Source organism: Sciurus vulgaris (genome assembly GCF_902686455.1).
Source record: "Sciurus vulgaris genome assembly, chromosome: 11".
Classification (NCBI taxonomy): domain Eukaryota; kingdom Metazoa; phylum Chordata; class Mammalia; order Rodentia; family Sciuridae; genus Sciurus; species Sciurus vulgaris.
In genome coordinates, this window is record NC_136472.1 from 26,806,008 (window position 1) to 26,827,012 (window position 21,005).

Genomic DNA, 21,005 nt, shown 5'->3' on the forward strand with positions numbered 1-21,005 from the left:
TAAATACTTCTTGCACAATAGTGAAATAAAGATGGATAAGCTTTAGAGTCATATGTCAAATAAGTTGTGATGGAAGTAGAAATACACATTAGCAATTCTGAGTTTTATTTGCACCCTTGTAATTAACCCATTGTGTAATCTTTCTGCAAGTTATATAATTTCATTACTTATACAATAGGCACATTATCTCTTTGTTAAGATAGTTGAAATAATCTAGTAAAATACTGGGTAGAAGTTTCTGAAAAAGATTTCATAGCTATATATAAAGTAAAAGAGCATCAATTAGAGCAGAGTAAGGGATCTTGCAAATGCAGCAAAGACAGGCAGAGCACTTATTCTAACCTAGATGCCAGGCACATGGTAAGTCTTCCTAAAATATTCGTTTTGAATGGATGAAGAAATGCTTTAGGTCTTCCCTTTCTTTCAGCTAGGATCACTATAGAAACTGTCTTCCACATATCAAATACTTATGTGGAAAACCATATAATATGAAAATGAGAATAAGAACATGCCCTTGAGAACAGATGTTAAAGAAGATTTTATGCAGAGATTCTAAATCTGAAAAATTTGGAGCAATTTAAGCTACTTTAATTTTCTGAATGTAAGAATCTACTGACACTTTTTTTTTTTTTTTAAGCTCCCAATAGGGGTGTTTTCACCCTTCATCTCATCGCATACATCTTAATATGTTTTTTGTTTGTTTGTTTGTGTGTTTGTTTTTTGGTACTGGGGAGATTGAACTCACGGGCACTTGACCACTGAGCACATCTCCAATCCTATTTTGTAGTTTATTTAGAGACAGGGTCTCACTGAGTTGCTTAGCTCCTCGTCATTGCTGAGGCTGGCTTAGAACTCACGATCCTCCCGTCTCAGCCTCCTGAGCCACTGGGATTACGGGCATGTGCCAACATGCTCAGCTAATATTGATTTAAAAAAAATTTTTTTTTAGTTGTGGATGAACACAATACCTTTATTTTATTTATTTATTTTTATGGGATGCTGAGGATCAAACCCAGTGCCTCACACTTGCTAGGCAAGCACTGAAATACTGAGCTACAACCCCAGCTCAATATGGATGTTTTCAATCAGTATCTTTCTTAATATTTGCCTTGGAATATAATCATGAGATGCCAAACCAACAGTTTTCAAGTATAAAAATGACTTGCATTTTTTAGTGCACATTACTCTTCTCTCAAGGACTTAAAGATGCTTTGAAAGACTAATAAGCTTTACTCTACTTCCCTAACCCTTTACTTTTAGAATGTGACCTGTACTTCCTGCTGCTTAGGAAGTTTTTTAGATGGATCCTAGAAATATCAGTTTTCCAAAACAACATGTCATAGTATTCTCAATAGCCAAAATGGAGAAGGAACCTTAGTGTTCAGTCACAGAAAAATGGATAAGCAAAATGTTGTATACACATCAAGTGGAATATTATTCAGTCTTAAAAAGAAAGGAAGTTTTGACACATGCTATAACATGAATGAATTATGAATATATTTATGCTAAGTGAAATAAGCAATTTGCAAAAGGACAAATATTATGTGATTCCACTTATATGAGGTGACTAGAGTAGTCAAATTGATGGAGACGGAAAGTGGAATGGTAGTTGTCAGGAGCTAGGGGTAGGAGGGAGTGTGGAGTTCATGTTTACTGAATACAGACTTTTCGTTTGCAAGATGAAAAAGTGCTGAAGATGAATGGTGATGATGGTTGTGGAATGATAGGAATGTGTGTAATGTCACAAAACCACACACATAAAATTTATGTTTCTATTTGATCACAATTTTAAAGAATAAACAACATATTTTCCCCAAAAAATATATTTCCCTTCCAATATAAATATTCATTGGTCATCTAACTCACCTGACATCCCAAATCCAATCACCAAATTCTGTAGAGTCTCTCTCTGAAAGTTCCCTTTCCATTTCCTGGGATAATAAGTTTGATTCTTACCTCTTACCTCCGCTACCATTTTCCTAAGGCATCCTCCACATTGCCTTTAGAATGGTCTTTTAAAATACAGATATCATCACACCACTCTCCCATCTCAGGGCCTTAAAATAATATTTATAATAGTAATATTCATAGGACAAAATTCAACTACTTTTTTGTAGTAAAGGGGAAAAAAAGGGTCTTTCAGAATGAGATTCATTCCTTTACAGGCTCATCTTTCCTAACCTCCTTCATAAGTGCTGGTTATTCTGATCTCCTCAGTTCCTTGAACACTCCATGTTCTTTTGTGCTTCAGCGCACACCCTACCTAGAATGCCCTTCTCTCCTTTACTGATATGGATAATTCCTATTTTTTCTTTCCGACATAGATCCAACATCTGGTTCTCAGAATCTTCTCTAATCCACCACTCTCTTCCTCATTCTACCTCCACCCCTACCATTTAGGAGTTTCCCTCTTTGTACAGGCATATCTCAGAGATTGTATCCATTAGTATTGCTTTTTTCCAATAAAGCGAGACACAAATTTTTTGGTTCCCCAGTACATATAAAATTACATTTAAGCTGGGCATGGTGCACATGCCTGTAATCCCAGCTACTTGGGAGGCTGAGGAAGGAGAATCTCAAGTTCAAGGCCAACCTGAGCAACCTGAAGAGACCCTGTCTCAAAATAAAATGAAAAGGAGTGAGGGAGACTGGGGATGTAGTTCAGTGACCCTGGGTTCAATACCCAGTACTGAAAAAAAGAGTTATATTTACACTATACTTTTGTCTATTTAATGTATGTCTAAAAAACAATGTCTATACCTTATTTCAAAAGAACTTTATCACTAAAAAATGTTAATGTTCATCTGAGCCTTCAGCAGCTCATAATGTGTTTGCTGGTGAAGGGTCTTGCCTCCACATTGATGGCTGCTGCTGGTCATGGAGAGAGTACTGAAGGTGGGGTGGCTGTGGCAATTTCTTAAGACAACAATGAAGCCTGGCTACATTAATTGACCTTCCTTTCATGAAAGACTTCTCAGACAGTATGTGATGCTATTTAATAGCATTTACCAATGGTACAACTTCTTTCAAAAGTAGAGGAGTCAATCCTCTTAAACCTGCCACTGCTTTATCAACTAAGTTTACATAACATACTAAATCCTTTGTTGTCATTTCAACAGTGATGATGTTCACAGCATCTTTACCAGAATAGATTCCACACCGAGAAACTCAGCTCATCCATTAAAAGCAACTCCTCATTTATCAAAGTTTTATCATGAGGTGGCATCAATTTAGTCACATCTTCAGGTTCTACTTCTACTTCTAGTTCTTTTTTTTAAAAATATTTTTAGTTGTAGATAGATACAATACCTTTATTTTATTTATTTATTTTTATGTGATGCTGAGGATCGAACCCAGTGCCTCACACATGCTAGGTAAGTGCTCCATCACTGAACCCAGCCCCAGCTCCTCTAGTTCTTTTGAATTAGAGATAGTGCACATCTGTAGTTACTTCCTCCACTGAAGTCCTGAACCCCTCAAAGTCATCCATGAGGATAAGTTGGAATCTACTTCTTCCAAATTCCTGTTAGTGTTGTTATTTGACCTTCTCCATTAAATCACAAATGTTCTTAATGGCATCTAGAATAGAGAATCCTCTCCAGAAGGTTTTTGATTTACTTTGCCCAGATTCATCAGAGGAGTCACTACTTCTGGCAGAGAAGAGCCTTCAAAATGTATTTCTTAAATAAAAAGACATGAAGTAAAAGTTACTCCTTGATCCATGGCCTGCAGACTGTATGTTGTATTAGTAGGCATGAAAACAATACAACACTAATCTCATTACAGATCTCCATCAGAGCGCTTGGGGGGCCAGGTGCACTGTCAATGAGCAGTGATATTTTGAAAAAAGAATTCTTTTTTTTTTTTTTTTTTTTTTGTAAGCAGGTCTCAACAGTGAGCTTAAAATATTCAGTAGGCCTTGTTATAAACAGGTGTGCTGTCATTCAGGTTTTGTTGCTCCATTTACAGAGCACAGACAGAGTTAGCATGAGTAGAGTTAAGGGCCCTAGGATTTTCAGAATGATAAATGATCACTGGCTTCAACTTAAAGTCACAAGCTGCATTAGCCTCTAACATGAGAGGCAGCCTGTTCTTTGAAGCTTTGAAGCCAGTCATTGACTTCCTCTAGCTATGAAAGTCCTAGACTTCATCTTTTCCCAATATAAGATTGTTTCATCTACAATGAAAATGTATTATTTAGGATGGTCACCTTCATCAATTATTTGAGCTAGGCCTCTGGATAACACGCTGTAGCTTCTACACCAGCACTCACTGCTTCACCTTGTACTTGTACATTATAGAGATGGCGTCTTTCCTTAAACCTCATGAACTTTTCTTCTGTAGCTTCTCTTAGCCTTAGTAGAATTGAAGAGAGTTGGTGCTTACTCTAGGTTAGGCTTTGGCTTAAGGGAATATTGTGTCTGATTGATCTTCTATCTAGACCACTAAAACTTTCTCCATATCAGTAATATGGCTGTTTTACTTTCTTATCATTTGTGTGTTCACTGGAGTAGCACTTTTAATTTCCTTCAAGTGCTTTTCAACTCTGCATTCACAAATGGCTAACTCTGGAACAAGAGGCCTAACTTTTGGCCTATTTCAGGTTTTGACATGTCTTCCTCACTAAGTTTAATCATTTCTAGTTTTTTATTTCAAGTGAGAGACATGCAAATCATCTTTTCACTTAAACACTCATTGCATGGTTATTAACTAACCTAATTTTGATGTAGTGTCTCAGCGATAGGGAAGCCCGAGGAGAGGGAGAGAGATGGGAAACAGGGCAGTTGGTGGAGCAGTCAGAATGCGCACAACATATTCATTAAGTTCACTGTCATATGGCATGGTTTGTGGTGCTACAAAATAATTATAATAGTAACATCAAAGATCATTGATCACAGATCACCATAACAGATATAGTAATAATGAAAAAGTTTAACTATTGTGAGAATTACCAAGACATGACACAGATGCACAAAGTGAACCAAGTCTTTGGAAAGATGATGCCAATATGCTTGCTTGATGTAGGATTACCACAAACTTTGAGTTAGTATAAAAAGCACAAATGTGCACAGTGCAATAAAGCAAAATGCAATAAAATGAGGTATGTCCGTATTCACATTATTCCTTGTATTTCCTGTGTAGTATTTTAATATTTGCCAAGAGCAAGGGCTCTTGAGCCAGACTGCTGGGGTATTAATCTGGGTCCAGCATGTACTAGTAACCTTCCAAGTTACTTAACCCCTCTGAGCCTCAGTTTCACTAGTTATAAAATGAAGATTACAGCATCTATCAGGAAGAGCTGTTGTGAGGATTAAAGCATTCAGAGTCATACTTGGTTTTTAATAAGACATCACTAGTGATGGCAGTGGTGGCAGGGATATTTCTGACACAAGACAGGTATCTATTGCCTCAAAAGTAAGGTATTCCAAAAGCCTTGAACAGTATTTACAGGAACATAAGAAAGACAGAGTTTGGAAGGAAGTTCAGAGGGAAGGAAGGAAGGATGAGAAGAAGAAAGGAAAGAAGGAAAGGAGGGAGATGGACAAAAACAAATAGATTGGGAAAGACTTACCGCCATTTTTGCCCACAGTACGAAAGCATCTCCAGAAGGCCCGTAAAAATGAAGCCCTATTGTGGGGGGTGGCTTGGATGAAGCTGAATTCTCGAAAGAGAATGTGAGTTCCCTGGCATACACTGGTAAAACTGCAAAGACAAAAATTAAATCATCGTCAGATGGAATTCAGAAAGCTTCAATGAGAATAAAAATTTAAGACCAGAGAACCACTGCCAAAGGCATGGGGGAATCTATCTTTTCCCCCAACAAAACTCGGAACTATAGATTAGACCGAGTCGTTCTATGGGGAAGTCTCTTCAGATAACCATATCCCTCTGAAAACTCTTGTGTCCAGTTCCTCTGAGTCAATCTCCCACTTCCAACATGTATACACTAGGGATGTTTTAATCCGTCACTAGAGCATCTCATAAAGAGGGAACTCTTTCAATCTTTACCTGGATGACACTGGCACTCTTATCTTTTTGGAGAATACTTCTCCCTCTACCCCATTTGGAAATTGCTTCCCTAAAAATATTCTTTCTGTACTGTCCCTGATCTACAGCAGCTACCATAAGGATGACATTACTTATGGGGGGCATAGCTAGATTGTCTATCCTAGTTTGGGGGTGCTGCTGTTTTACTTCCCTGACAGTAACCCTAGAGACAAATCATATGTGCCAAAGGACAGCAAAAGTTCCAAACAGTACACTAAAGGTAAATAGAAAGAACAAGGGTAGAAAGTGGCCCCTAACTAGAGAGTGAAGCAAAGCCCCAGGGCCCAAGTGAGTCAGTGTTTAAACTGGGCCAGGGAAGGGAAAAAAACATACTCCATTGCCTTTGGATTCCCTGCCAAAGAAATAAAGGCTATAGAGCCTGGCGTAATCTAAAAATGGAAATTCCACAGAAGAAAAGGCAATTATCCAGTAATCATCCCTACCAAGGGCCAACTGCAGGTTCCAGAAAACTCCTAAATTCCCTGACAAGTAAATCACGGGTGGAAAACATGTTAATCGTTGTAGAGAAGCAGACAGTAAACTGAAGATGGCAAGCAATGGAGGGAACAGTGGTAATTCCAAGCGCCAGTTTGCATCTTCTGACCACCTAAAGGCAGCAGGGATATGAATCTCCAGGCTGAACAGGAAAAAATCTCAGAAGCCATCTATTCCATTGCCCTTTTCCTAGACTAACTTTAGGGGAAAGTGTTTACTCTCCTTAATGGAGATTATACTACCATTTAGGATTAAATCAGCCTCTTCCTATTAGTATTAACAGTGCTATAATAAAAAAGCAAATTACATACTCATCTTTTTTCATAGAACACTAGCATAGAAATCCACTTTTAAGGCACTATAAGGAGCCAGGTGCGGTTATTCACAATAACCAGGCATGAAGGCATAGTCCTGTAATCTCAGCTACTTAGGAGGCTGAGGCAGGAGGATTGCAAGTTCAAAGCTGGCCTTAGCAACAGCAAGGTGCTAAGCAACTCAGTGGAGACCCTGTCTCTAAATAAAATACAAAATAGGACTAAGGATGTGTGTGGCTCAGTGGCTGAGTGCCCCTAAGTTCAATCCCCAGTACCTGCCCCCCTCAAAAAAAAGACACTATAAAGAAGTATAAGAACAACATCTGGCAAAGGAGTATGTTAGAAGAGGGGTTTTTAAAAGACTGTGAAAGTGTTAAACTACCCATGCAGTTTATATCCATGCCATTGTGGTCCCACACAAGGAAAATGAAAAATATAGCAAATGAGCTGTTTCAGGTAAATGGGGCAAGCTACATTTCCAGCAAAGGAAGCCTAAAATGATAACACTGTGACCTAAATTTATGAAGCAATCCCGCAAAGAATTAGTCCCAAAGTGCGCTCCAAGCCCTAAGGGAAAAAGCTGGTGTTTAGGCCATGGTCTAAGCAGTAAAGGAACTAATAATATTATATCCTTCAAGTAGCTTTTAAAGACCATCTTGAATGCCACATTTTGCATAAAGCCTTTCCCCAATCCTATCCGCTACCCCCATTCCCCTCATATCTCACTTTTAATTCTCAAAAAATAGTATTTAGTTTTCATTTGTTTTAAAGTTACTGAACTTATTTTGCCTTCTAGACTGGAAGTTCATGTAGTGAACAATTAGGCTGTACTCGTTTTTGTCTCTACCATGTTACCTAATGCAAAGATACTCCATACACATTTGTGGTAGTTCATTTTGAAAGATAAGAAAAAATTAGTAATACTAGATAGAATGAATCTTTATGCTATCTACAACAGAATACTGAAAGTCTATATTTTATATATATATTTTTAAAGTCTAGGTCTTTGGTCTGGTATTTGTACTGTAATGTAATACCGGCCTTATTTTGATTAATATTTTTCTGGTGTATCTTTTATTATCATGTATATTTTATACTTTTAATTTTAACTTTTCTAGATCACTTTGTTTTAGGTATGTCTCTCATAAATCGTATTTAGCTTTATTTTGTTTCTAATTTACAGTCTCCATAGTAAGAGATAAATTTTTATTGTATTTAATTAATATCTGATATTTATTTTGTCCTTTCCATGAACTATTTTTCTTTGCCTTTTTTCCTCTTTTCCTGCTTTCTATTTTGTTGGTACAGTTTTACGGTTTTTTAAAAAAATTCTTTCTACCCTCTTTGTTAGTATAGTTATAGACAGAATCCGTAAGCTTTTAATATTCTTAAAAATTTAGCATAAATATTTATATATTTTTATCAAATGTCTAAAGTTACTCATTATCACTCTCTAAAACATGACAAGGTTCAAAGCACAGTTGAAGTTGCTGAGGCTGGCTTTGAACTTTCGATCTTCCCATCTCAGCCTCCCAAGCTGTTGGGATTATAGGCATGCACCATGGCTTCAAAGCACACTTTAAATAATTTACACACAATTTTCTCATTTTCTATTATTTTTTAGAATTTTATTTCTACCTTTTTTTTAAATTGGAAAAATTTTAAGGTAGTGTAATATACATAAGTTTTCATCATATTGGCCATTTGTTAGCAGCAATTTAGTGGCATTAAAAATATTCACAATAACCAGGCATGGAGGCATAGTCCTGTAATCCCAGTGGCTCAGGAGGCTGAGGCAGGAGGATCGTGAGTTCAAAGCCAGCCTCAGTAATTTAAAGAGGCCCTAAGCAACTCAGTGAGACCTTGTCTCTAAATAAAAGACAAAAGGGCTGGGGATGTGGCTCAGTGGTTCAGTGCCCCTGAATTCAGACCCTAGTACCAAAAGAAACAATACAAACAAAAACCTACAAAGTTGTGCAACCATCACCACTATCTATACCCAAAACTTTTCATCATCTCCAACAAAAAACATATATCCATTAGTTGGCAAATAATGTTCTTTTCTGCCCTCCCCCCAACTCTGGTAACCTCTATTTTACTTTCTGTCTCTGTATTCCACCTATTCTAGATACCTCATATAAGTAAATCTTACATTTGTCCTTCTCTCTGGCTTGTTTCATCAAGGATAATGTTTTCGAGGGTCCACACATGTCGTAGCATATATCAAAATCTCTTTTCAAGAATTAATAGTATATTGAATATAACATTCTATAAAAATCAATTAGGTCAAGGTGGTTAAAATTTAAACCCAAATCTCTTAATCCTTACTGATTTTTTTGAAGAATTTGTGCTATAAATTACTGAGAGATAAGTGTTAAACCTGTAATTAATATTATGGATTTTTTTTATTTATTTTCCCCTTCTGTTAGTTTTGTTTCTGTTTTCTTTTTGGTCTTTGGGATTGAATCCAGGGGTACATTACCCTGACCTACAACCCCATTTCTTTTTTGTTTTTTATTTTGAGCCAGGTTCTTGCTAAACTGCTGAAGATGGCCTCCAATATGTGATCCTCCTGCCTCAGCCTTCTGACTGGCAGAAGTAGGGACCTGCCCTGCCACCCCCATTCTTTCCAGCTTCTTGAGTACTTCTTTCCTATTTTATTTGTTAATACTTGCTTATGGTTTGCATTACATACTCAGGAATTGTCACTTTTTTTCTCTGCGGTGCTTGGACTAAGCCCTGAACCTCATGGGTGCTAGGCAAGCATTTTATCATGGAGTGACATCTCTAGGTCTCACATGTCAGCGGTGGAACATGTGCCTAGCATGTGGGAGGCCCTGGGTTCAATCCCAGCACCCCACACACACAATTAATTGAATTACTATGTAATTTATACTAAGTTGTATATAACGTAAGAAACATGACATTGTATTTCCTCTTGTCCCATCCATATTTTGTAGCATTATTGTCATCTATTTTAAAGCTACATGTTGAAATCCCCCATATATAATAATATTTGCCTTAAAAAAAGAATTAATAGTATTTCATTGTATGCATATACTACATTTTGTTTATCCATTCATCTGTTGATGGACAATTGGGTTATTTCCACCTTTGGCTATTATGAATAAAGTGTCTATCATTGGTGTACAAGCATCTGTCCTTCTTTTGCTTTCAATTCTTTTGGATATATACCTAGGGTCATATGGTAGTTCTATGTTTAACCTTTTGAGAAACCACAAACTGTTTTCCAGAGTGGCTGCATCATTTTACTCTTACCAGACATGCATGAGGACTCCCATTTCTCTAACTCCTCACCAACATGTGTTCTTTTCCTTTTTCTTTTTTCTTTTCTGATAGCCAATCTAGCAGGTATGACAGTATCTCATTGTTTTGATTTGTATTTCCCCAACAACTAATGATGCTGATAGAGCATTTTTTTGTGTGTATTTATTGGCCATTTATAAATCTTTGGAGAAAAGTCTATTCAAGTCCTTTGGCTCCCCCATCCCTAGCAACTCAGGCTCCTTGGTGCTGGGGATCCAACCCAGTGCCTTGTGCATGCCAGGCAACACTACCACTGAGCTAGACCCCTATATCTCTGGTCACTTTTCAATTAGGTTTTTTATTTTGTTGATACTGAGTTGTAGGGATTCTTTATATGTTTTGTACACCAATTCCTTATCAGATACGAGATTTTCAATTATTTTTTCCTATTCTGTAGGTTGTCTTCTCACTTTTTTATTGGTAGTGTTAGGGATTGGACCAGGGATTGGCACATACTAAGCAAGCACTCTATTACAGAACTATCCCCAGTTCTTTTTATTTTTACTTTGAGACAGGATCTCAGATGCCAAGGCTTGCCTTAAACTTCTGATCCTTCTATCTTGGCCTCCTTGGGATTACAGGTATGTGCCATCACAACTGGCTTGGATTGTGATTTCTCAATACTTATAAACCTACGGCTATATCAGCAGAAGCCTATGAATGGTTAATGCCCTGTTTTCATCTGCCTGAAAATATCTATTTTTCCTTCCAGAGAGAGATGGTTTATTCAGTGGAAAATTCTGGGTTACCACTTATCTTTTTTTAGCACTTTCAAGAAACTACTCCATTATGGGGGGGGGGGTACCTATCATTGTTATCAAGTCCACAATCTGTCAAACTCCTGCCATTCCTTTGAGTTAATCATTCTTAATTCATATTAGCTATTTTCTTTGTTATTAATATTTTGAAGATTCTACCATACAGATTGATTTTGACCTTGCTCAGCACTTTACTCTGATTTTTGGGGGGGTTAATTCTGGAAAATTCTCAGTCATTATCTTTTTAAATGTTGCTTCTTTGTCATTCTATTATTTTCTTTTGTCTCCTATTAGAAATATACTATAGCTTCTCAATGTCTCTTACCTATCTTCTTTTAGTTTTTATCTTTGTGTGATAGTATCTTCCAAATTAATTCTCTATTCTATTCTGTTTTATCAAGATTTTATTCTATTGAATTTGGTTTTTCTTAATTTTAGAAATATTTTTATCTTTCCAGGACTTGTCCTTTAAAGAATACACATAGTTTTTACTTCATCTTGCAAGTTTTTGTCTCCCAATTTTCTCTTCCTTTAAAATAGCTATTATTCCTTTTTTTAATCTAACTAAGGATCCTATACATGTTTATTGGGTTTACTGCCTGGGTTTCTTAGCATTAGTTTCCCTTATATAGTTTAGAATTAGTGTACAGGCTCATTTTAAATGAGAGACTTTTACTCTCTTCTGGGGACAAACCCTAGTCTAGAACCAGTTCTTATACTGGATGACTTAAGACTCCATTCCTGATGTTGTTGGCAATATCAGAGACTATCACTGAACCCCTAAGTAACTTGGACCCTAGGTCCCGTCTGAAAGGCTCTGCATTCTCATATGTTCCAGGTTTTATGTAAGCTATTTCCCAGGTAGTCATGGTAACTTTTTTTGAGTCTCTTCAAAAGGCAGAGAGGAGGCTAGCTCCAGGTGTCCTGCATCTGCCATTTCACAAGAATTGAGTTCTCAGTTACCTCAGACTCCTTCTAAACCCAGAGTGCAGGAGGCCTATGATTTCAGATCAAATTGCTGTACTGTAGTATTGTTTAGACCACAGACGAACTTATATTGGTTTTACATATTAATTTTTCTCTTTAGAAAATACTATGTGTCTGAAATGAATTAGAGGCCAAAGTCATTAATCCTACAAGCCATCGTGATCAGAAATCCAAAACAAGCTTTCTTCCTTCCAAGTCCGAAAAATGCTTATTCATGCTAATTTTTCTTTGTATTTAGCTACACTAAAAAGTTCTTTAGTAGATATCAATCTTTCCCCTAAAATAAAAAAAAAGTTCCTAAAAATACCTTAAAGGCCATAGAGTGTTATACCATATGCCTGTCTTAAACTGCTTTCTCTAAAACCAAGCCAGGTGTGGCGGTGCACAGCTATAATCCCAGCTACCCAGGAAGCTGAGGCAGGATGATTGCAAGTTTGAAGCCAGCCTCGGCAACTTAATGAGACCCTGTTTCATAATAAAATAAAATAAAAAGTGCTACGGGTAAAACTCAGTGGTAGAGATTTGCCTTCTACACATGAGGCCCTGGGTTCCATCCCCAGTAGTATGAAACAAATCAGTATTCAAACCTCATTGAACAAATTCTTTCCTTCTTTAAATTGTCGGAAGTTCTCCTTGAAGACTTTAATTTTTAAAAATTTTGACACGATTTCAAATTTACCAAAAAGTTACAATAACAACGAATTACCAAATACCCTTAGCCTAGATTACTCAAAACTGACTATTTTGCTATTTATTCTAACATGTTTTCTTTCCCCTTCCTTCCCTTCCCTTGCCTCCCTCTCCCTCCCCACCCCCATACATATACGTATGTATATAGATACTGTTGTTTTATGGAACTGCTTAAGAGTCTACTGTTGACATGATACTCATTTACCTCTACAGTGTATATTTCCTTAAAAATAAGGAATTTGGTTATATAACAGCAGTTCAATGAACAAAATCCAGAAATTAAACCTGATACAATATTATTATCTAATCTACAGATAATATAAGATTTCATCAATTGTCCCAATAATGCCCCTGTACAACAAAGAGAGAAGCCAAGATCATACCCTGCATTCAGTTGTCATGGATCTTTAGTTTGAAACAGTTCCTGAGTTTTCCTGAGTTTGTCTTTGTACTTCATAACATTGACCTTTTTTTTTTTTTTTTTTTAAGTACAAGTTACTTTGTAGAATGTATTTCAGACTAGATTTGTCTGATTTTTACTTATGACTAGATTCAGGTGAGTTTTTTTGGGCAGTATTATCACAAAAGTGATGATGGGTTTTGCTCTGCACATCATATCAGGAGGCACTTGCTATTAAGTAGTCTAGTTACTGGTGCTGTTAACTTTTATCATTTAGCTAAAGTGCATCTGCTTAGTTTTCCCATTGTAAAGTTACTCTTTGTAGTAAATAAGTATCTGTGGGGAGATATTTTGAGGCTGTGGGAATATACTGTCATTCGTTTTCTTCCTTGTTGCCTTCCTTCCTTCCTTTCCTTTTTGATACTAGGGATTGAACCCGGGGTGCTTTACCACCGAGCTATGTCTCCAGCTCTTTTTCATTTTTTATTTTTGAGACAGGTCTTGCTAAGTTGCCCAAATTGGCGATTCTGCCTCAGCCTCTCAAGTCCCTGGGATTATGTGTGTGTGCAACTGCGCTCAGAAAGTATCATGATTCGTAGTAGAATTTTGAGGGCTGGGAGATAGCTCAGTTGGTAGAGTGCTTGCCTTGTAAGCACAAGGCCCTGGGTTCGATCCCCAGCACCCAAAACAAAACAACAACAACAAAAAAAAAAAAAACAAAAAAAACAAAGTAAAATTTTGCTGTTTTTCTGAACAGAAGAAAAATGAGATTCCACATTGATATGGGGGGGTACCTTTGTGGAATATGTTCCACTAACAGGTTGTCAAGCTGAAATTTTATTGTGCAAATAGCAAACCTAAAGATATATTACCTTAGTGAAGTCGGTTCCCTGAACTAACAAATCCCTGGATTTATTCTTTCCTTCCTTGTGAAATATGGATGAAGCCTGAAGTTCTTAAATGTTTTATTTTCAATGATTATCTGCTATAGAATTTGGCAATGCTAACTTGATGATAGAAATCGGTGGGACAGACAGAACTCTGAAGTGGTTTAAACAACACACTTGAACAGAAGTTACCTTGCACCAGCTTCTTATCTAGTGCTATAATGAAGTTTCTACACAAAAGGTTAATGCAGCACCTTTAAGAACTTCTGCTTCACTATTGTGCTGTTATTATTCTCCATTCTATTGTTCAAACACACAATACACCCACTATAGGAAAAAGTGAACAATATGATCCTGTGTTGAAGGAGAAATCTGACAAATTTGGTTTGTATTTGTGTGTGTGCGTATATGATACTAGGAATCAAACCCAGGAGCGCTCTGTACCACTGAGTTACATCCCCAGCCCCTTTTATTTATTGAGACGGGGTCTCACAAAGTTGACAAGGCTAGCCTTGAATCTGCAATCCTCCCATCTCAGCCTCCCACAAAGTGTGGTTTTAGTGTGTGGTATATAGGAAGGTAGCTATGCTCGCCACTATACCACCAGTGCTGTTTAATACTTAGTGTGTTTGGAATGAACTTCTGCCCGTGGATTATATCAGATGAATTGTTGGGTTCAGTGATTATAGGTTCTCTGTTGGTCATGATAAAATAAGCGGTATTAGAAAATAGAGACCTGCTACACTATTGGTGAGTGCTCCGACTTCATCTTCTCACTGCCAACATTGACTCAATTACAAATAGGTTATCCAAGATCTTCGGCTTCTAAATTTTAGGAAGAGATACAATAAGGACTAATCAATCTTCAGTAACTATCTACAAATAGATGAACCAATTTGTGAGATCTGAGCTGCCATTGTAGTAAATGGGATTTACAATTTCTGCAACAGCAAAAAAAAAAAACCCAAACCAAACCAAACCAAACCAAAAAAAAAAAAAAAAAAAAAAAGCAAACAAAAAACCCCAGAACCAGTTTTATCAATTTACTCTAGTTCTACACTTTCATTTCACGCCAAGATTTTTTTTTCCTGCTTAAGTAATCCTCAGTAGCAGAGCTAGTTTTCAGACCATGACATCAGTGAGATCATATTTTACTGCATTAAGAAGAGAAAAACTCATGAGACAGTTCACAGGCCCTGAGAGCTATGAAAAGCTTCTGCAATGGGAAGCACACATAATACTGCAGTTTCTTTCCTTGGTCACTTCACAAGTACTTTTATGTCACCAGATCTCATAAAGAGTCTTCCTAAAATAGAAGTAGAACAGAGTACTTGTACCAAGCAGGGCTGTTGCTAAGGGGAGAGGATAATATTTTCAGACAGGTTGATCACCAAGTAAATTGTCCCCAAGAAGGGTAAGCAAAGGATCTAGTTCTCACGTACTGCTTCTCTGAAAGTAAACTGTTCCCCCATTGAATTTTGTTTATAATTCAGTCAAAATCCTGCCAGAGTGTTAAGGAATGCTTCAAACTCCTTTTTGAAGCCCTCTAACTTCAAAACTTATTGCTGAAGGCCTGGAATGCAGTGGTAAGTTCCCAACTGACTAGCCAGCACATCAGTTCCTTACCCACTGAGTATCAATGGAGGTGCAAGATGAAACATTATCATCTGTTTCCCTAATAGCTTTAAATGAGAAAGAACATCTCTGATAAGATTGGTTACTCCAGGCCAATAGGAGTAGGGAAATACATGCACCTAAGGTTGGGAAAGCAATGCACAGAGCACAAGGAAAGTTGGACGTGGTGGTGTGTTCCTAGAGGTGGACTGCAAGCTTGGGAGGTTGAGGCAGAAGGATTGCAGGTTTGAGGCCAACCTGGGCAACAGTGAGAATCCATCAAAAGGGTAGGGGTAAAGCAAGCACTGGGAAAAGGTTACCTGATTCATACTCTGCAGAGCACATTAGAAATTTAAGTTGCATAAAAAGTGTAGTAATTAAGAAACATTTTTCATATACTATATTAAAAAAAAAAAAGTTGCCACAAATCTCTCATTTGTTGCATTCCTACAAGGTCCCTGAGCCCTTTCCCCCAGACCTCTAAGCAGAGCTCTGGAAAACTGAGCTTCCAGAAGCCTGCCTAATTTCACTTGAAATCCAGAGTACCTGTGTTTTTATGGAGTCTGGGGACTCATCCCTAGCTCCATAGGAAAAGCTTCTGAACAAAGACTGTCTCTTAATCTCACTCCTTTCTCATGTGGTCTCTAAACCTCTGCTCTTTCCTTCTCCTACCTCTTTTGACCTTTATCTCTTCTTTGTCACCTGGATCACCCTGTCACCCTGTCTGGATTATTTCTTCTGCTACGCAGGTTTTAGTGTCATGAGTGAGGATCCCTTCAAGTCACCTGCAAATCCTATCGTTCTCTCCCCATAAGGTGACTCCCTCTCTACTGCCAGACCTCACAATAGCTTTCTTTCGTTTCCCGCCAGCTTACATGTCATATTTTCATCTAATTATCTGTTTTCTTCATTAGCTCTTTCAACTCAATACTAATTTCTTTGTTTTGTCCATCTGATGCAAATCTGTGTTTTGTACTGCACTGAACAACAATTTTTTTTTTTCATTGCTGGGGATTGAACTCAGGGCCTCCAGCATGCTAGGCAAGTGCTCTACCACTGAGCTATACCTCCTTTCCCTAAACAACATTTTAAAGTAAATTTTATTGTATTTTTTTTTTTTGTCTGTAGTTATAGCTTATAGGTCTTTCTATGCCTTTCCTTTGTTCTTACTAGGATCCCCAAAAAGGTTTCCATTTAGTATCATCTGCAGCTTTCACTGAAAACCCAACACTTTTATGGGCCCCCTAAATGTTACAAAGCCCTTCCTCAGGTACACCTCATTTAAGAGCTGGAAGTAGGGCTGGGGAGATAGCAATTTGCAAGAACAAGGCCCTGAGTTCAATCCCCAGCATCACAAAAAAAAAAAAAGAGCTGAAAGTATTAAATTTAACAGTTTTCTTAAAGTCCAGCAAGAAATTCTCAAGCTATCATCCTTTGTTCTTATTCAAGATTATATGAGTTAGGTTAAAAGAAGACGTTTCATGCAAATATGTTGGTAATAGGCCAAATCTTCTTGGCCTTGATCATAAGTCAAAATGATGATAACACTGAAAGGGATTTGGGTCGTAGGGTCTGTTCCTTTAGAGCCACCACGTCAGACCTGCTATTGCTGATTCCATTCTCCTCTTTCTGGTTGTTATTTCATTTTGCCCTTGTTGCCATTATTTCCAGAAGTGTCTTCTTTTTATTTTATTACTATTATGTCCAAGTTGGTCTTACTTTTTAGAAAATAAATTGTTTCCTTCAGTGGCCACATATACTTATCTTCCAAAGCTACTGGTAAATTCAAGTATATTTTAAAAGTATTTATTCCCTGAGTTTCCAAGTACATTTACTTGAAACTCCTAAAATAATAGTGCTATAAACATGATTAAAGTTTGTTTTTTTGTTTCTGGGTTGTTGGTTTTTTGTTTTTTTTTTTGCCATTGGGAATTGAACCCAGAGGCACTTAATCACAGAGTCATATCCTAGCTCTTTTTATTTTTTATTTTGAGATAGTCTCCCTAAATTGCAGAGGCTGACCTCAAATTTGCAATCCTTCTGCGTCAGCCTCCCAACTTGCTGGGATTACAAGCATGCACCACCACAACCAGCTAGTTATTATTTTTAGGCCCCAAAGCAACTCTTTAAAAATACAAACAAAACAAAACAAAAAAACCTGATATAATTCCTTACATCTTATATCATAATGGAATGAAATTAGAAATCAACACCAAAAAAACCTTAAGAAACAATATAAACACCTGGAGATTGAACAATACACTTTTTTAAAAGGTTTATTTGTTTGTTTGTTTGTTTATATGTGGTGCTGAGGATTGAACCCAGGGCCTCACACATGCCAAGCAAGCACTCTACCACTGAGCCACAACCCCATCCCCAAACAATACATGATGAATAGGTAATAGAAGAAATTAAGGAGAGAAATTTTAAAATTCTTAGAATCATTGAGAATAGTGATACAACATACCAGAACCTCTGGGACACTATGAAGGCAGTTCTAAGAGAAAAGTTTATAGCTCTGAGTGTCTACATAAGAAAATCAGAAAGGGGCTGGGGTTGTAGCTCAGTGGTGGAGCACCTACCTAGCACATGTGAGGCACTGGGTTCAATCCTCATCACCACATAAAAATATATAAATAAAATAAAGGTATTGTGTCTATTTACAACAAAAACAATTTAAAAAAAAAGAAAATCAGAAAGATTCCAAATAAACAACCTAATGATGCATCTCAAGGCCTTTTAAAAAGAATAAACAATTCCAAAACCAGTAGAAGGAAGGAAATAATTAAAATCTGGGCCAAAAATTAATGAAATTGAGAATTAAGAACTACACAAAGGATCAATAAAACAAAGAATTGATTCTTTGAAAAGATAAACAAAGTGGATGAGCCCTTAGCCAAACTAACCAAAAGAGAAATGATCCAGATTAATAAAATTAGAAATGAAAAAGGAGAAATCGCCAAAGATATTGCAGAAATCTAAAGAATCACTATGGACAATTTTGAAAACTTATTCTCCAATAAACTTGGAAAACCTAAAAGAAATGGATACATTTCTAGACACATATAACCTGCTAAAATTGAGTCTAGAGGACATAAAAAACATAAACAGACTAGTAACTAGTAATGAGATAGAAGCAGTAATAAAAAGCCTCCCAACAAAGAAAAGTCCAGGACCAGATGGATTCTCAGTTTAATTCTACCAGACTTTTAAAGAACTAATCACAATGCTCCTCAAATTACTACATGAAAAAAACAGAAAGGAATGGAACACTTCCCAATTAATTCCATTTTAACACGAAGTTAGGCAGTCAGGTTCTTCGTCTCACAAATTCAAGGAATGAAATCCATGAACACAAGGGTGAGAGCAGAGTAACAGAAACAAAGTGGAGCTCGCAGAGGGAAGCAGCCCCAAGAGAGAGATGCCCAAGGGTATCAGTTATCTAGGGGTTTATAAAGGCATATCTGATGGCCAGCACAGGTGATTGGTGGAGTGAGGAATGCCAGTATGAACCAATCAAGCTCTTCAAGATCAGACTTAATAAAGCCAATCAGAAGGGCATAATTTCAATCCCATACTTACATAATTAAGAGGATAGGTATCACCTGGTGGTTTTTTTTTTATGGGGGGAGGGGAAGCACTGGGGGATTGAACTCAGGGGCACTCGACCACTGAGCCACATCCCCACCCCTGTTTTGTATTTTATTTACAGACAGGGTCTCACTGAGTTGCTTAGTGCCTCACCGTTGCTGAGGCTGGCTTTGAACTAGCAATCCTCTGTCTCAGCCTCCGGAGCCACTGGGATTATAGGCATGTGCCACCATGCCCAGCTAGCCTGGTGGTTTTTGACACATCTATAGAAAAAGGGGACAAAGTGATCTGCTTGTGGTCGGCCATGGCTAGGTGTCAGGGCAAGGGTAACTAAGGAAGGGCTGCCACGGTCGAAGCTGTGAGGAAGGAAACAGGATCGTGGTCAACACTGGCAGCCAGTAGCAAGTCTCCTTTCAAGGTGGCATTATGCCCCTCCCGCACCTTTCTCCAAGGCCCTTACCCTGGCTGCCTATGGGAGAACTATCTTTCTGCTTCACTATGAAACCAGTGTCACCCTCCTCAGACCAAAGCCAGATAAGGACACATGAAGGAAAGAAACTATAGACCAGTATCTCTGATGAACTTAGATTCAAAAAATCTTGATGAAATATTAGCAAATCATATTCAATAACATATTAAGAAAATTGTGTATCATGATCAAGTTGGCTTTATCCCAGAGATGCAAGGATGATTTAACATATGCCAGTCAATAAATATAATTCATCAAATAAATAGAATTAAGGACAAAAATCATTTAGTCATCTCAATGGAAGCAGAGAAAGCCTTCAACAAAATTCAGCACTCATTCATGACAAAAACACTGAAAAAACTAGGGATAGAAGGAAATTACCTCAACATTATAAAGGCTATATTTGAAAAACCTCAAAGCCAACCTCATAGTAAATGGGGAAAAATTGAAAGCATTTCCTTTAAAATCTGGAGCAAGACAAGGATGCCCACTCTCATCACTCGTATTTAATATGTATTAGGAATTCTAGTCAGAGCAATTAGGCAAGAGAAGGAAATAAAAGGGATAAAAACAGGAAAGGAAGAAGTCAAATTATGACTGTTTTCAGATGATATGATCCTATACTTAGGAGATCCATATAGCTCCACAAAAAGACGGCTAGAGCTAATAAATTCAGCAAAGCAGCAGGTTACAAAATCAACATAAAAAATCAGTAGCTTTCTTATATCTCAACAATGAATCTGCTGAGAAAGAAATCAAGAAAACAATCCCATTCACAATAGCTTCAAAAAACAAACAAAATACCTGGGCTGGGGTTGTAGCTCAGTGGTAGAGTGCTAACCTAGCATGTATGAGGCACTGGGTTCCGATTCTCAGCACCTCATATAAATAAATAAATAAATGTCCATTGACAAGTAAAAATTTTTTTCAAAAACTAAGTAGGAATAAATCTAACCAAGATGGTAAAAGACCTCTACAATGAAAACTTAAGAATGCTGAAAAAAGAAATTGAAGATTTCAGAAAATGAGAAGACCTCCCATGTTCATGGATAGGTAGAATGAGTATTATTAAAATGCCCATAGGACCAAAAGCAACACACAGGTTCAATGCAATCCCCATAAAAATACCAATTACACTCATCACAGAACTAGAGCAAACAGTCCTAAATTCATTTGGAAGAGCCAAAGTAAACCTAAGCCAAAAAAGCTATGCTGGAGGCATCACAATAGCTGACAAAAAATCATACCATGAAGCTATAGTAACAAAAATTATGCAGAACTGGCATAAAAACAGACACATAGACCAATGGTACAGAATAGAAGACACAGAGACAAACCCACCCAAACACAGTCATCTGAGCTTTAACATAGGTGCCAAAAACATACATTGGGGAAAAGATAGTCTTTTTAACAAATAGGGCTAAT

The 21,005-nt window shown here is 37.3% G+C and overlaps 1 protein-coding gene across 2 annotated transcripts in view; it reads right to left on the minus strand.

Moving 5' to 3' along the window:
• CSTPP1 (centriolar satellite-associated tubulin polyglutamylase complex regulator 1) overlaps positions 1 to 21,005 on the minus strand; it is a 180,253-nt gene that overhangs the window by 90,571 nt on the left and 68,677 nt on the right. For both annotated transcript variants that reach the window (XM_079103246.1, XM_079103247.1), the window contains exon 3: positions 5,573 to 5,703. In XM_079103246.1, coding sequence (XP_078959372.1) covers positions 5,573 to 5,703 — 131 coding nt within the window. The remainder of the gene's footprint in view (positions 1 to 5,572; positions 5,704 to 21,005) is intronic.